The 16,582-nt window shown below is 44.7% G+C and overlaps 1 protein-coding gene across 1 annotated transcript in view; it reads left to right on the top strand.

Moving 5' to 3' along the window:
* Positions 1-16,582, top strand: part of LOC146822668 (neurexin-4-like) — a 143,846-nt gene that overhangs the window by 107,434 nt on the left and 19,830 nt on the right. The window contains exon 6 of the mRNA XM_085606580.1: positions 15,659-15,844. Coding sequence (XP_085462706.1) covers positions 15,659-15,844 — 186 coding nt within the window. The remainder of the gene's footprint in view (positions 1-15,658; positions 15,845-16,582) is intronic.

Here is a 16,582-nt window from a genome sequence, read left to right as displayed (position 1 = left end):
GATACCACACTGTTTTTTATAAAAATAGCGGTATCTTTAGCAAAAGGAATATGATGAGACCAAACGATAGAAATCCAACATATGCGTATTTGTAATATTTCACTTTGCCGGTTATTAGGCCAGCAATCACTTGTAGGTTCTTGCGGTATTAATGAGCAGTTTACGATGATCTAATGCTGTCCTAATGCAATGCTATGCAGTTCGTAATGCAGTTAGTAGTATAGTAATAAGACAGTCCTTAATGCAAGTACTAATGCAGTTCGTAACGCAGGAATAATGCAGTTTGTAATGCAAGAATAAGGCAGGTCGTAATGCAAGAATAATGCGGTTCGTAATGCAAGAATCAGTCAGTTTGTAATGCAAGAATAATGCGGTTCGTAATGCAAGAATCAGGCAGTTCGTAATGCAAGAATAATGCGGTTCGTAATGCAAAAATCAGGCAGTTCGTAATGCAAGAATAATGCGGTTCGTAATGCAAGAATCAGGCAGTTCGTAATGCAAGAATAATGCGGTTCGTAATGCAAGAATCAGGTAGTTCGAAATGCAGGAATAATGCAGTTCGTAATGCAAGAATCAGGCAGTTCGTAATACAAGGAATAACGCTATAAGCCAATTTGCATAGTCAACTCGGACACCACTAGGCCCCAACAGCAGAGACAACAGTCGGAAGCTTAAAGAGGCGGCCCTGGTACTGCTGGGCAAGTATGGGCCGCTCGGGGACTCAGCGCGTCTAACGCGGTGCAGCGGGAGAGAGATGCACGCCTCCCCAGGCCACACACGCTTGCGGCTCCCGACCGGAGTCCAAGCCTTACCTGGGGGGGTGCGCTGCCTCTCTCTCTCTCTCTCCGCTCGTCAGACGTTCTGATGGGCGGCCCCAGCGACGTTGCAGCTCCGCTGCTAGGCGACGCTGTAGCCGGACGGGTTATGGTGCTGCCTTCTCCTTCGTTGACGATCTTGGGCAGATTCCTCTTGGCGAACAATGATCACGATCCATTTCACCTTGCAGCTTCCTTAACTTCCAGAAATACTTTAGCATGTTGCGGCTCGGGCCGGCGGCGGCAATCCTTACTCACAGCCTCAGTTACGATGACGGCTCGGGCAATGCAGCAGCGTGGACGATGTTTCACACTGCAGGGGCAATGCAGTCACGGGGCACCTCGTAAACAGCACCACAGACCACACGGCAGTCTCAGGTGTGCAAAAGCACATGCACCAAGTATCGCTGAGACACGGTTGGAAACTTTGATGTTCCTGAGTTTTCACAACAGGGGACCAGCTCTCCTTGGGCCCTTGAAGACAAGTTACTTCAGGGCACAGCACACAGCAAAGTCCTCACAAGCAGGGGGACACAGCACACCGCAAAGTCCCTTGTCCTCTCCTTAGTCAAATCAGCAAACTGCAGGCCAGCCCCAGAATACACAACAAGGGCAGTTCTTCTCTTCAGTCTCTTCAGCTGTTCTCCTTTGACAGAGGTTCCTCTTGATCACAAAGTAGTTTCAATCCTTTTTCAGTCTGGATTTCAGTCTTGAGTTCAGGGGTTTCAGCCCATCCCCATTTATACCTGTAGTAAGTATTCACGCAGGTTAGTTGAAAGGTTTACTTCTTTATTGGTTAAAACCATAGACGCATCTTCAGCTTGTCAGTTACAGCATAGCACTACACAAGTCTCTCATCAACATTCCAAGGTAGCCTTCACACCAACATTCCACGACTGTACCATTGTGGGGAAAAGGGGAGGGGTGGGTGGAACATACCAAGGGAGGAAGTTACAACACATCTTCCTTCCCTAACAGACCATCAATGGAAAAACAAGGAAGAGATAATGCCTACAGAGGTAGGCAAAAACTGAACCCCTAACTGGGTACTCTAAGAGTGGTGTGAGCCTAAGTATAAGAACATCCTGCTTGACTTTGGTCTCTCATACTAAAATCCTTGTGCCAGCATGGAGTGTATCTTTGGCGATACCCTCTCCTGATTTGAGTCTTAACCACCCCAGCACCTTGTCCTTGACCTCTGTCATCCTCTTTGTGGATACCCCCGTTGTCGTCCCCTGCCACCCTGTCCATACTCCATTTCTTACCATCCTCCATGATAACCACGTTCCTTTTGACCTCCTTTATTCTACCCGGAGGGTAGTATTTGCCTCCACTACCACCCTGTATATCGGGTTTCCTGATGTACACACTTTGCCCTGGACTGAGGGATTTCTCCTGTGTCTTGCTATTGTAAAAAAAAATATATATATATATAAACTATTCTTCTTCAGTCATGCTATTGAAAATCATCAGAATGAACTGATAGCTTACATCGGCGGAAGTCTTACTCAACTGTCCCACAGCTGAGAAAAATGAAAAATTCAACCTCAGTGCGTTGACAGTCCTGTTTCTTTGACTGTGTCCCCCACCTCCTATTATACCATTCCTGGTACTTCCTCTGCCGAGTATCAGTCCTAGCTTTGAATTCACTCAAGTTGACCAATACCCTCTCCTTCGGACCCAACCAGTTTGGGGACAACTTTGTGCCTGCCTTCCTTCCCCTCAATAGTTCAAAGGGTGACTGTCCCGTTGACAGACTAGGTGTTGTGTGGTATGCCCATAGCATATCCCTAATAGCCGGCTCAACAGCTAACCCTGACTTTTTAGCCAGTTGTATGCACTCCTTCATCATCCTATTTGCCCTTTCCACCTTCCCATTGGCTCCTGGACAATATAGGGGTGTACGTACATGTGATATGGACATGTCTTTGAGGAACTCCCTCATTTCCTCCGACACAAACTGCACCCCGTTGTCAGTAACCAAGGTGGAAGGAATGCCTTCCCTCGAGAATATTTCGCTCATGAACTCTATAAGTGTCTTGGTATTTATTGAGTTCACAAACTTGCACGTTATCCAATTTGAGAAATAGTCAATTAAAACTAATAGGTACCTGTCCTGAGGTCCAACGGACCTGATGGGCCCTGTAATGTCCAATCCTAGTTTGTCCCATGGGACCATGGGGACTTCCACCGGTATAAGCGGTGCATGTCTTATGCTTCTGGATTTGTCACTAATACTGCATGAATAGCAATCCTTCACTTTGTCCTCCATGAGTTGATCCATCCCTGGGAACCAGTAAACGGCTCTTAAGCGTGCTTTACACATACTCCTGCCCATGTGCCCCTCATGGGTGAGATCAATTATCTTTGATCTCAACCCCTCCGGGGGTACTATCTTTCCTGACTTGAGAACGAATTTCCCTTCTATAGACAAATCATTGCGTACATTCCAGTACGGCTGGATGTCTTCCGCCAAATCCTTGCACTTATTGGGCCACCCTTCAGTAACCCTCCTTCTCACTTCCACCAGATTGGCATCCTGTTCTGAATGCACATCCCATACTTCTTTAGTCACTGCAGGTATCTTGATCTCCATCACCTTTTTTTTCTCAGTTTCTGATTCCGCACCATCCTCTAATGGTGATCTAGACAGAAAGTCTGCCACCTTGTTTTGGTGACCAGGAAGATAACCCACTTTAAAATTGAAGCTTTGTAAGCCCAGTATCCATTTAGCAATACGGGGAGTAAGATTTTCCAATTCTTTTTTTCCAAATAACCCCACTAAGGGTTTGTGGTCCGTGTGTACAGAGAACGGCATGCCCCACACATAGAAATTGAAGTGTCGGATCGCCCAGTACACAGCCAAAGCCTCTTTCTCTATCGTGGAGTAATTAGATTCGGCTGCTGACAGAGTTCTTGAAGCAAACGCAACCACATTTGTACCATCCTTCGTACTCTGTGATAACATTGCCCCAATCCCTTTGCTACTGGCATCCGTGGTGATTATGGTATCTTTATTGACATCAAAATTGCCTATGTATGGTGCCTTGGAAATTGCTTCTTTTATATGTTCTGTTGCCTCTTCCTGTTCTTTTCCCCAAGTGAAATCACATTTTTTCTTTAGCATTTCCCTTAAGGGTTGAGCCATCATAGCAAAATTCCTTATGAACTTTGCCATGTACTCCGCCAGGCCTAGGAATGACAGCACTTCTTCCTTGCTAGTGGGTGTGGGTGCTTTCATCACAGCTTCTACTAGGCTATGTTTAGGTTTGATTCCCTCTTCCGAGATTATGTGCCCCAAATACTCTACAGAGGTTACCCCTACCTTGCACTTACTCTCTTTAGTGGTAAACCCTACTTCTTTCAACCTTTCCAACACCCTCTCTGCATTGACCTTATGTTCCTCTTCGCTCATGCCATATATTAGAATGTCATCTTGGAAGCACATTGTTTTTTTGCAATCTTTGAGAACATGCTGCATGGCTCTCTGGAAGGCTGAGGCTGCCGAGGCTAGTCCAAAAGGCATTCTTAAGAACTTGTAGTTGCCGAAAGGGGTAGTGAATGCCGTAAGGGGTTGTGACTCAGGGTGTAATTTCACCTGATAGTATGCTGACGATAGGTCAAGGACACTAAACACCTTAGCACCTTGCAAGGTGCTCAACATCTCATTAATTCTTGGCAAAGGGTGTCTGTCTACCTCAATGTTTCCGTTGAGTGCTCTCAAATCCACACAGAGCCTAATGCTCTTTCCCCCATCCTTAGTCGTGATCACAATGGGTGCCAACCACGCTGAGCTCTCGATTTCTTGTATCACCCCTTGCCTCACTAGCTTCTCTAACTCCAACTTTAATGGTTCCCTCATCAATAAGGGTACTGACCTTGTTCTGTGAATGACTGGCCTTGCCCCCTCTTTTAGTACAATTTTGTGCATGTAATTCTTAAGTAATCCTAAATCCTCATTGAACACCTCCGGGTAACCCTCAATTAGCGTGGCCCCAGCCCCTGGGGTTTCCATGAGTAGGACCTGTTCACTGTTATTGGGATCAAGCTTTATGCCCAGCTCCTTCTGATGCTTCCATCCCAGCAAGCATGACCCCTCTTTTGAAATATACACCTTCCCCACCGTGTGTCTGTCTTTGAATGAAATCCTCATTCTTACCATGCCTTCTAAGGGTATGGGCACTTTGTTGTACCCCAACGGAGCAATGTCAGCTTTCTCTAACATAATGTTATGTTTTGCAAATTTCTCCTCAAAAACTTTCCTATCCACCAGTGTGAAAGGCGAACAGGAATCCGCATATACTTCAAAACATTCGTCATCTAACTTGATTTCACACTTAGGATACCCTGTATTTTTTCCCGTGTCCTCCTCATCTATTTGAAAAATGAAGTTCCTATCACTGACCTCTCCTTCCTCATGTTGCTCAATCATGTGTACTTTAGGCATAAAAACATTACAAACTTTCGAATAATGCCCCTTCTTATTGCATTTTCTACAAACAATACTTCTTGCGGGACACTTCCAATTATTCGCCAAATGGTTGTGACTGCCACATCTATAACATTGTAGAGTACTTGTTTTCTTGTTTGACTCATCCTTTTTTTTCTCATTCACTATACACACGGCCTCACTGTTGGTTCCCTCCTTGCATTCCACCTTGTCTTTCACTGCACCACCAATTTTCATCCCTCTCATACACAGTGCAGTGTGCTCTAAACCCTTTGCTATGTTAATGGCCTCCTCTAAATCTGGATTCCTTGTGAGAAGCTCTTCTTGCACTTTTTCGTCATTTGTGCATCTCACCAATTGGTCCCTTATAAGGGAGTCAGTGAGTGCACCAAACTCACACGTGGCCGCCATCCCCCTCAACACAGCCACATATGAGGACACCTTCTCCTCTCTCTTTTGATTACGCTTGAAAAACTTGTGTCTCTCCAGGACCACATTTATTTTTACTTTGAAGTGCGCCGCCTTTGAAGTCTTTGTGTTCAGGGGGGCTCCAAGCTCGGTCCAAACCAGTCCTGGGTGTCTTCCTGCCAGTGCACACCTTCTTTCTTTGATAGTGAGGGTCTGGGCCCCAGATACTTGGCAGGAGGTGGAGACATTCTTTTGTGACAGCAGCACAGCCCTCTTCGCATCAAAGGGGCTGGGCTACTCCTCTCACCACACCAAATGCAGGCCAGCCTGTGCTGTCTCATCTACTCCTCCCTGGTGCCAGGACACTCCCCAGACCCTGTCACATCCAAACCCAGACAGTCAATACACAACCAGGCAGAGGCACACAGGATGGTTAGGACAAGAAACCAGCCAACTCTAAAAGTGTGGTTTCTAAACACACAATTTAAAAACCATCGTCATAGAAAGATGTGTTATTAAATTCTGAGTTCAGGCACACTAAACTTCATCTCTCCATCTTATGCCTATGGGAAGATATGCTGGAAACATGGGACTCAGCATTCCCCATTCTGTCGTATGGGCAAGATGGCCTTGCAACAGTGAAAAACAAATTTGGCAGTATTTTACTGTCAGGACATGGTACACACCTCAGTACATGTCCTACCTTTCACAAACACTGCACCCTGCCCAGGGGGGTACCTTGGGCCTACTATAGGGATGTCTGATGTGCATAAAAAGGGAAGGGTAAGGCCTGGCAAGTGGGTGCACTTGTCTGGATAACAAGGCAGTTAACAAACTGCGCGCAGGCACTGCAGTGGCAGGCCTGAGATCTTTCTTTAGGGCTACTTGTGTGGGTGGCACAATTAGTGCTGCAGGCCCACTAGTAGCATTTGTATTACCAGCCCCAATTATGGACAACCAATTACCATAGCACTTTATACAGGGAGCACTTGCACTTTGACACTGATCAGCAGTGGCAAAGTGCCCAAAGCATTTAAGCCAGTAAAACGAACTCCATCACAGCATCAAAAATAGAGGAGGTAGAGGCAAAAAGTCATGGGTAACCACGCCACGAAATGCCAGGTCTAACAGGGAGTATCCTTTTGTTTGTCGGCTCCTGAGAGGTCTCCGCTTGACACTTCCTCCAGAACCGCGGTACTCGGAGTTGTGGGATGTGAATAGAGTGCTTAATCTATTTTTGTCCTGGCAGGCTAATGAGTATTTGTCAAGAAAGGAGCTGTCAGCAAAATTAGCAATGCTCCTTTGTCTGGTTACATGCAGAAGGGTTTCTGATGTGCGCGCCCTAGACATTACAGGTAGAGTTTTTTTTCCTTCGGGAGTGTCTTTCACCATTAGACGTAGGACTAATACTCATACTCAAGTGATCGAGTACCCAGCATTTCCAGACTCGCCTAAGCTTTGTGTAGTGCGCTGCTTGCAAGCTTATGAAGATGTGTCTTCGGAGCTCAGACCTCCGGGGGAGGGACAACTTTTGAATGCTCTCCAAAAACCACACAAGACGGTGTCCTCCCCAACGATAGCACGTTGGGTACATTGGGTTATGCAGGAAGCAGGCATTATCCTCCGCCAATTTGGTGCTCATTCAGCTCGGGGAGCAATGGCTTCCAAAGCGTTCACACTCGGAGCACGTCTAGAGGACATTATAAATGCAGCGGATTGGTCCTCCAACTCTACATTTAAAAGGTTTTATTTCAAATGGCACATTTGGTGGTAATTAAGCTTTGAACTAGCATAATCCGAAGCCTCCGGTACTGACATAGAATGAAAAATGTCCTAGCTATCGTAACGGAAAGTTTCAATTCTATTAAAGACTTGGAGGCGAGGATTATCCCACCCGTGAATCTCCACGAGACATCCTGCCCGTTGGGAGTAAGTACGTATATTTCTGATTGATATCCATTGTTTGTGCTTGCTGATCATTGCATTTTTCTATGCTCCTGTAAAAGCTTCTGGTGCTTTGTTTGTTTTGCTACAGCACGTTTCTGTGTCTTATCATCTGTTAACCTCAATGCCCTTGCTTGCAGGTTTGGCCTTGATTTTGGTTTCTGGCCCTGATGTTGTCCTTTTTGTTCCAGGATCGGATGCTGGGAAACAGGACGGCTAGACACTATCTTATGGCGTAACTCGCGCAAAGAAAAAAGATGAGCAAGGGGTAGACGAAGGACTATATCAGGGACCCAGTTGTCGGGTTCGCGGCGGTTGCCGTTCCCCGACATCCCGTTAACACACACAACACTGCCGGGATACTGACTTCCGGTTGGAAGCTGAGCCCCGGTCTAGTCCCTGCGGAGCACAGAAGCACTTCCGGGGGAAACGCTTTTAGATCGCGCTTCCCGCCGGCTCTGTGCTTCAGATTCTTACGAGGCTCACGTTACATGGGAGAGTTTCCAGAGGCCCACCTTTCCGTGAGTACCAGTCTGTTTCGTTGCCACCGCGCTGGAGCGCTAACACTGGGGTTTCCTTGTCACCGCGCTGGAGCGCTAACACTGGGGTTTCCTCGCCACCGCGCTGGAGCGCTAACACTGGTGTTTCCGTGTCACCGCGCTGGAGCGTTAACACTCTTGTTTTCTTTGCCACCGCGCAGGAGCGCTACGTCCTTCATACCTTGGGGGTCAGCGCATATGCGCCACCAGTTGTTCCTTTGGGGGTTCAGCGCAGGAGCGCTACTTCTTTCATTTCTTGGGGGTCAGCGCATATGCGCCATCATTTGTTCCTTTGGGGGTTAGCGCATAAGCGCCATCGTTTGTTTCTTTGGGGCCGCGCAGGAGCGCCATCATTTGTTTCTTGGGGGTCAGCGCATAAGCGCAATCTTGCATTCTTTGGGGTTAGCGCAGGAGCGCTACATCATTCCTTTCTTTGGGGCCGCGCAGGAGCGCTATGCTAATGGTTTACTGGGGGCTCATGCAGAGAAGCTGCGTTTACCATTCGACCCTTTCTTCTTGACGACATCGCAGGGGAGCTCTCCTGGATTATCCTGTTACGTGTGGAACTACACGAAGGGTTGGAGACTGTGATCTGCAAAAACACCGGTGAGTCCTGGCAGGGTAACGCTTGTGTGTGTTTTAGGGAACGTTTGATAAAGGGCGAACGTGGGGGTCCCTTACCACTCAGGATCTTGTTCTGTTTTCCAGTTGCCCTCGGAATATCCTGCAAGCACCATTCCACGCACCACAACTCTACCCCCCTTTTCTGGCTCCTATCCTTGCGTCCATCTCATCCCTGTTGGGTTCTGGTCCAAGGGGGTCAGGTGGGTACAAGGGCGGGCGCTCCTGTCGTCTCTGCGGAATCGCTTCACAAGCAAAGGTAAGTCTTGTGGGGCACCCGACACCAGTGCCCGGATTGGTTGCTTGGACTGAGGGATATGTTGTCCCTTCTTTATTGTTTTGTTAACCACTTTCCCGAGAGTGTTTCGGAAACGTGGTTTTGAGTTTTGAAGTTTAAAATGGCTGCTACTGAAATAAAGTAAAGAGAGTAAGCATAATCCTTGCCTCCAAGTCCTTAATAGAATTGAAACTTTCTGTTACTATAGCTAGGAAAGTTTTCATTATATTGAGTGGGAATAATCACACATTGGAATCCACAGGAGAAATTTTACAGCAACACACTTTGAATGACCAGAAGCATTTAGGTCAGCTGTCAAGAATGCAAAATTAAAAAAGAAACCTTAATTACAACAACACATGTAGATCTAAAAGCTCCCCCTCCACTTCCACCAACCACTTAGTCAAATAGCAATATTCCAGAATCCTTAAAATACATATACATGAAGTATTCCTGCTGCATTACAATGCATAGTATAAGAAAATAATTTAAATGTATTTCAACTAAACATATTAATTATTCTGAAACAGCCTAATTTAGATGATGGTTGGGATATTTAGGTGATCTTCCCAAGCTTCACTGCAGTAAACAGTGTCTATGGCGAAGATCACAAATGTAACTTCCCTCAAATACACATGTTACCCTTCAAACTACCACCCACTTCCTCTGAATTTACACCTGTATTTAATCAAAAATTAACCTACATCAAATCTAGTAAAATAATAATGTGCCAAAATCTAGGTTGTTTTTTCCATTGTGCGCAAGCAATGTGAAGCAAAATCCAGAAAACAACCCTCAATTGAAGAATACATTACTAACAGCAAATTCCAACACTGAGTATGAAAGTTGACTATGGGCCTCCTGACTCTGTTAGTTGTTCATAATGTTCTACAACAGTCAGGAAGTACAAATGCTAGTGCACTCACACGTTTTACTTCATACTGGAATTTGCTGTTAGAAATGTATGATGTATATGCGTCATCGAATATGTCCTTTGTGTTCGTTTTTCATAATGTTTTGTAACAAGTTATGTTACATGACAAAAAGCTGTTGCCTACACTAGATGACTTTGAGGACACTTGAATTGGTAGAAGGAACAGATTGGATAGTAGAAGTCCCCGACGGTGTTGATATACTGATGGAAATCCAACACGGGGATGGAAAAGTCAAAATCAATAATGCCATTGAGGAATGGTGCAACTCATTTGCAGTCACAGTCAGGATAATCCGCCTGAGCCTGTATAATTTCTTGGAAATGCCACAGTAAATAAATAAACAGACCTTCCAAGAAATGAGACAAGCTCAAGCCATATTAGGCAATATACCCCAGTATGTCTTGGGAAAATGAATAAATACAAAGAGAACAAAGCTCAATGCAACAATTTAACAAAGTGTTAGGTGTTGATTAACTAAAAATCGTAGCCTGTTCCCTGGAATATAAAAAAATAACCTATGAGAAAATAATTAAATATCCAAAAAAAGACCCCTACACCTGAAAACCAAGCACAGAAATACTAAACAAATATAAGATGAAACAATGCTTTACATCAATAGCACAAATGCTTATAATATGACATTAAGGTCCAGCATACTAACATTATAAAGTCCAAAGAAACAACAGTTCACAATACATTGGTAAAAAGAAACGTATGAATGCACATCCAATTCCCATGACATACAAGCATGTTTAATCCAATTGAACCTTAAAAATTGTATATAAACCATTAAAATGTCAAAAAAATGTAAACACCAAGAAAATCAGTCACTCCATTGGCAACCATGAAAACGATTAAAAATGTTGTTTATTAAAGAAATTGTTATCAAAAATTAAAGTAAGGCTCTTAACATTTTTGAGGAAATGTACTGAGACCCATTTTTAAGAACAAACATAAATAAATTCACATTCCACAAGTAGCCATCAAATGGGTTAAAAATCTACTTCCACTGAAAAACAAAACAAAAATAAATGTGAGCAAAGAGTAATATTTGTGGACAGAGGTGTCCAAACCCTGACAAAACAAAACAAAGAAATCCAAGGAACAATTCCACAACTCCGATGTGAATGTACTTTACCTGAACCCAGGAAAATAATATAAAAATGCAACCTCCAAAACAGAGATTCTATAGTACCTAACAACTTTAAAAATATCCCATACCCTTACAAAGACTATAAGGTTCAATTCCAAAACAGCACTTAAAAAATATTAAAGGACCATGTCTGCAGCAAGCCATTTGGTGATCTTTTCAACTGTTCATCACTTTTGCAGCTCTAACAAAAACATAAAAATTATGTGACACAAGTAAACATTACTAAACAACCTTAGAGCTGAAACTGAAATGAAATAAAGTACTTTTTGTACTTTTTTTGCATTACATTTAAATGCGTTTAAATGTCATATCTGGTTCTAAAAGTGAAAATTATCCAATTGCTTTGTCATAAATGTAATAAAATAACTTCAGATTTGATACATTTTCTACTATTTTGTATTTTAAATTAGTGCACACAGCAGGTGTTCGGCAGACCCTATGTGGTGAAGGTTGCATGCAGTGCAATGTGGAGCAGGACCAAGTCTGTGGCCGGGCCTTGCGCCCAATCTGTCATAGACTGACAGCCGCACATGTGCATAGCCTTCAGATGTACGTATCATGGGTTGGCAGTAGGACTTGGCATTTACTGATAACTTTAGCACTGGTTAATGAAACAGCATGAGATTTGTCAGGCTGTTAGCAAGTTAATCATAAAAAGGAGGCGATACAGAGGGAAACGGATAGGAGAAAAAGGGGTACCACGGCCCCAAAAATAATTATACCCCGTTCTCCTTCATTCCTAAAATATCCCTCTATTCTGAGGAACTATGAGAAACTGCAAAATAAGGTCAATCACCCATGTAATTTAGGATGTTAATCTAAGGTGTATACCAGTTTTATGAAACTAGCTGTGGTGTCAATGAGAACATGTTTTTGTGACAATAGGGAGTGTCTCACGTAAGCAACAACCACAACCTTGTTGTGCTACCAACTGGATTAGCTTGTCATCATCTGCACATTCCTATTCATGCAGAGAGATATCCTACCCACAATAGACCTCCTGTTGGAGGAAAATTGAGTGTAGCTTTGCAAAAAATACTCCTGAGTGGATATTTTAGGGATGATAGCAAGTTAAGCCTGGTGCAGGAATGTAGGATTCCAGGCAGATTTGCCAAAGGCAACAAAGTTAAAGTGTGGGTTTCAAAAATTCTTTGATATTTTGTTGTCTTTGGTGCTTTATCCCAGATGTGTATGAAATTTGGTAGAGCCTCAGCATGTTTAGCTTCCCTTAAAATAACTGAGTTTCGATTAAATCCAGGGGCAAAGTTCCTGGGGTGGGGGGAGCAACCCATAATGAATTAGTTTGCTTAAGTGCTGCAGACTGCTACAGACATCCAAAATCCACTTCACACGGTCTTCAGCCATGCATAGCACAGGATGGCAAAAGGAACTAGTCTTCAACTATTCTCCGGTATTCTTTTTATAATATTTTTGAGGGTCGCCTGGTCCAGTTTTAAGGTATTCATGGACACAAACAAGACACAGGAGCAAAAAGCTTCCTTGTTCAATTGAGGATTTTCTTTTTAAATCAATGTTCAGAGACAGGCACAGGATACTGCTGCAACTTAAAGATGTATGTAGGAACCTAAAGAAACTTAGGGCCTCATTACGATGCGGTCGGATGAGAGGACGTCCAACAATGCAGCGGTGAGATCATGGGGATCGTTGGGTGGTAGAAAATGTATGCCGGAATGGTGATCCTTCATCTTTCCCACACAGATATGTGAGAAGAATTTGACCTTATAGCTAAATTTGAGGTTTGTAGAGGATTCTGGGTAAGAAACAATACATCACCAGCCAAGCGGCAGGGCACAAACGCCACCAGCCAAGTGTCAGTCCACGCACACCTCCAGTTATGCGCCATCCCCGCACACTGCCAGCCAAAGGTCATCCACGATCGCTGCCAGTCAAGCACCATCCAAGGCACACCACCAGCCAAGCACCATCCAACATACCACCAGCCAAGTGCCAGTCCTTGCACACTGCCAGCCAAGTGCCAAGTCCACGCACACTACCAGCCAAGTGGCAGTCTACACACACCGCCACCAAGCGCCAGTCCACACACACCACCAGCCAAGCGCAAGTCCACACACACCACCAGCAAATTGCCAGTACACACTCACAGCCAGACAAACACCAGTACATGCAGACCATCAGTCAGACTCCAGTTTACACTCACACACAGAAACTTTCTCTGGAATCTAGTGGTTTAATGCTACCTTGGGGCAGATGTGCCGAAAAATATTGCTGATATGCCCCCAAGGGGAGCAGAAAAGGCTAAAAAGTGTACCAAAAAAAAAAGGAGAGCAACCCTTTCCCATGTGGTCGCCCCCTGACATGCCCATAAACATATCCCTGGTGCCTAGTGGGCTTTTACTCCCCACCCGGGGGCACAGATCTGGTGTAATAACCAGGGCGAGCAGAAAGACTGTGCAATTTTTTCAGGCGGGCCCCACCCCTACATTAAGAACAAAACAGAATCCCTGGTTCCTTGTGGGCTTTCTCCCCCTGGAGGGGCAGATCGGGGGCTATTGTCTCACTTGCCCACCAGGAGAGGCAGAAATACTTCGATCCACATTTATGCGGGGTGGGGGCATGGCTATGCCCATTGTGGGCAGCCGTCACCCCTCTTTTATTTTAAAAAGAAATCCCTGTTGTCTAGTGAGCTCTCTACCCCCCCCCCCCCCCCGGGACAGAAAGACTGTCCAGTTCGTATTTGGGAGGGTGGGGGCATTGGCATACCCATTTTTGGGGAGCCCCCAGCCCCACATATAAAAAAAACCCCTGCTGCCTACTGAGCTTCTTGTGCCCCCTGTGGGGCAGATTGCGTGCTAGTGTCCCCATCTGACCCCCGAGGAAGCAGAAATACTTTTGTTGCAATTTATTTTGGATGGGGGCATGGTCTTACCCATTGTGGGTAGCACCCACCCTCTTTTATAAAAAAAATCCTTAGTGTGCTTCCTGACCCAGACTGAATATGCCCATAAAAATTTGGGGGGAGCAAAGGCCTTTACCCTAGGGGCCAAGCCCCCCCTTCCCTGATGTCTACTGATGGTTCCCTGCTTGGGGATTGCCCTCCTGCAGTGATCCCTAAGCAGGGATCCAATAGGGAAGGGTACCCTTGGAAAGGGGAGATTCTCCCCTTTTCAATGATACCTTCCTGTGTGTTTCAGTGCTTGGGGCTGAATTAGCCCCGCAAGCACCGAAGCAGTGAAAGTGAAATGAGCTGATCCGCTCATTTCAGTTTCAGTCCAATGTAATGATGTCAGCACGCCGTACGCACAATCGTCATTACACTGAAAATAAAAGAAATAAAGCATTTCTTTTATTTTCAGTGTAATGACGATTGTGCGTATGGTGTGCTGGGTGGCTGCAGAAGCTTTTCCCCAGCTCCCGAGGCTGAAAAAAAAGGAAACCCCTCTGAGCACAGTAATTTCCTTGTCGTGTGATGAGGACGGAATGGTTTCGTTCTCAGCACACGACCACCGTGGCTGAGGACGGAACAGTTCTGTCCTCAGCATTGAACCGGTTAATGGAAAATAGGATGTTTTTTAAAAAAAATAACCTTTTCACAATTTTTTTTTTTTTTTTTTAAGGAGTAAGCTGTGGTCTACAACTCCCTTTGTGTAGTCAGTAAAATGTAAATTTTTTTTACTAGGTTTTGGTTGCAAAACATTAATACATATCATAAGGAATCATTATTGGTAAAGCATGCCCTAAACACAGGCCTTCCAAATACCGATTCAGTTTGGTTTCTGAAACCCATTTAAGAATTTGGAAAACCTTTTCCAAATCGTAAAATTTGCTTTGTATAGTTTTAAAATGGTTGTAGGGTTCGCAAATTCTCTGATTTCCTGAATTAAAGGCTTTGTGAACGCTAAAACACTGTGAACATCTGGCCCATAAAACACTTTTTATGCCAAAACAGCAACACATCAAAACATCTATGACCAGTAGTATATCAAATCTCAGAAACAGGACCAGTGTATTACCAGTATGAGTGTAAATATCTTCGTATTACAGTGTGTGTACCTCCCTGTCCTAGTGGTTAGGCATTCTGGTCCCAGTGACATAGTTCGCATAGTAGGGTGTGGCAAGAGCATAGGGGTGAGAAAGGATATTGAGAAAGGGGAAGGGCTGGAGAAAAAGATGGGCTCAGAAAAGGTGGGATGTTGGCAAGGAAGGTAGGTGTGAGGAGGATGGTGGGAATAAGGAGAGCAGGAATGCTGGGAGAGAGAAGAGCCGTGGAAGAGTAGGCGTGGGTAACAGATGGCAAATTGTTACACATGCTGTACATTTCTTTTACACAGTTTACAAAAACATATATTGAATGCATGCCAGTGTCACCAGCAACAATCTTAAGTTCAGGCCCCCAACATGGCATTAAAAAAGCATTCCAGATAGCTACTGTAGCTAATTAAAATGTTTAAATACATTGTGAACTTTAGGCACTCACAACTGTCTGACAGGGCAAGTATGTTTTGTGTGATGGTATCATTTCCTTCTTCAAACCTAGGCTCTTGTGCAGGCTCTGGCAAGCTGTGTAACTGTGACAATAATGACCACATCTGGAGGAGAGATGATGGATACCTGCGTGACAAACAGGCCTTGCCCGTAAAAGCAGTGCATCTTGGAGATACTCAAGACCCACCATTGGAAATGGCATACCACACCATTGGAAAACTGCGATGCCGAGGCAGAGGTAAGTTTTCTTTTAATGCTTGAAAGATTGCCTGGATTAAGTTTATTTCAGTTGAAATAAGTTGTAATTATGTCCTCCTCCTCCTTCCCCCACATGCCACTTAGTCTGCTAGTGTAGGCCTTGTGCTGTAGGTGGTTGGCACACTGCTATGACCTGGCTAACATGTGAGACATCAAATGTGGGTTTAATTTCTTCCTGCAGTGCCCTGTTTTTAATCCTGGCCCAGGGACACACAAATAAAGTAATTTGCGGACTCTTAGCTAGTTTTAATGTTCACATTGCTCTGCTGCCCTCACTACCCCTAGCTCACTAGTTGGGTATTTAGTGTACTCTCTCTCTCAAAAACACCCTTGAGCTCCTCCCTCTCAGTGAGAGAGTTGTAGCTTGTACTGTGACTAGGTATCACGGTCCAAGGAGGTTTCCAGTGATTAAGCATGCCACCTATGGTGGGTGAGGTAAATAATCTTTTGAAAGTGATATTCCACCACGGCTAGGTCTCCAGCTATGATAGTAACTGCTACAGACCCATGGGTTCCTTTTTTGTGGTTCATGTATGTAATAGGGGAGATAACCCTTGCTGCTCTCTTAATCTCCTCTGGCCCTTTTGTGTGATAGAGTAACATGCGAGACTCCATGCACCAATCTCACAAGACCCAGCAAGCATTAAGTGACCCAAGTTCAAATACTGACATTGGAGCTGGGGAGTCACAATCTAGAAGGTTACTAAGTGGGTAGGTG

The sequence above is a fragment of the Triturus cristatus genome, chromosome 5_2, assembly GCF_964204655.1.
Source record: "Triturus cristatus chromosome 5_2, aTriCri1.1, whole genome shotgun sequence".
Lineage (NCBI taxonomy): Eukaryota > Metazoa > Chordata > Amphibia > Caudata > Salamandridae > Triturus > Triturus cristatus.
This window is presented reverse-complemented; position numbering and strand designations above follow the sequence as displayed.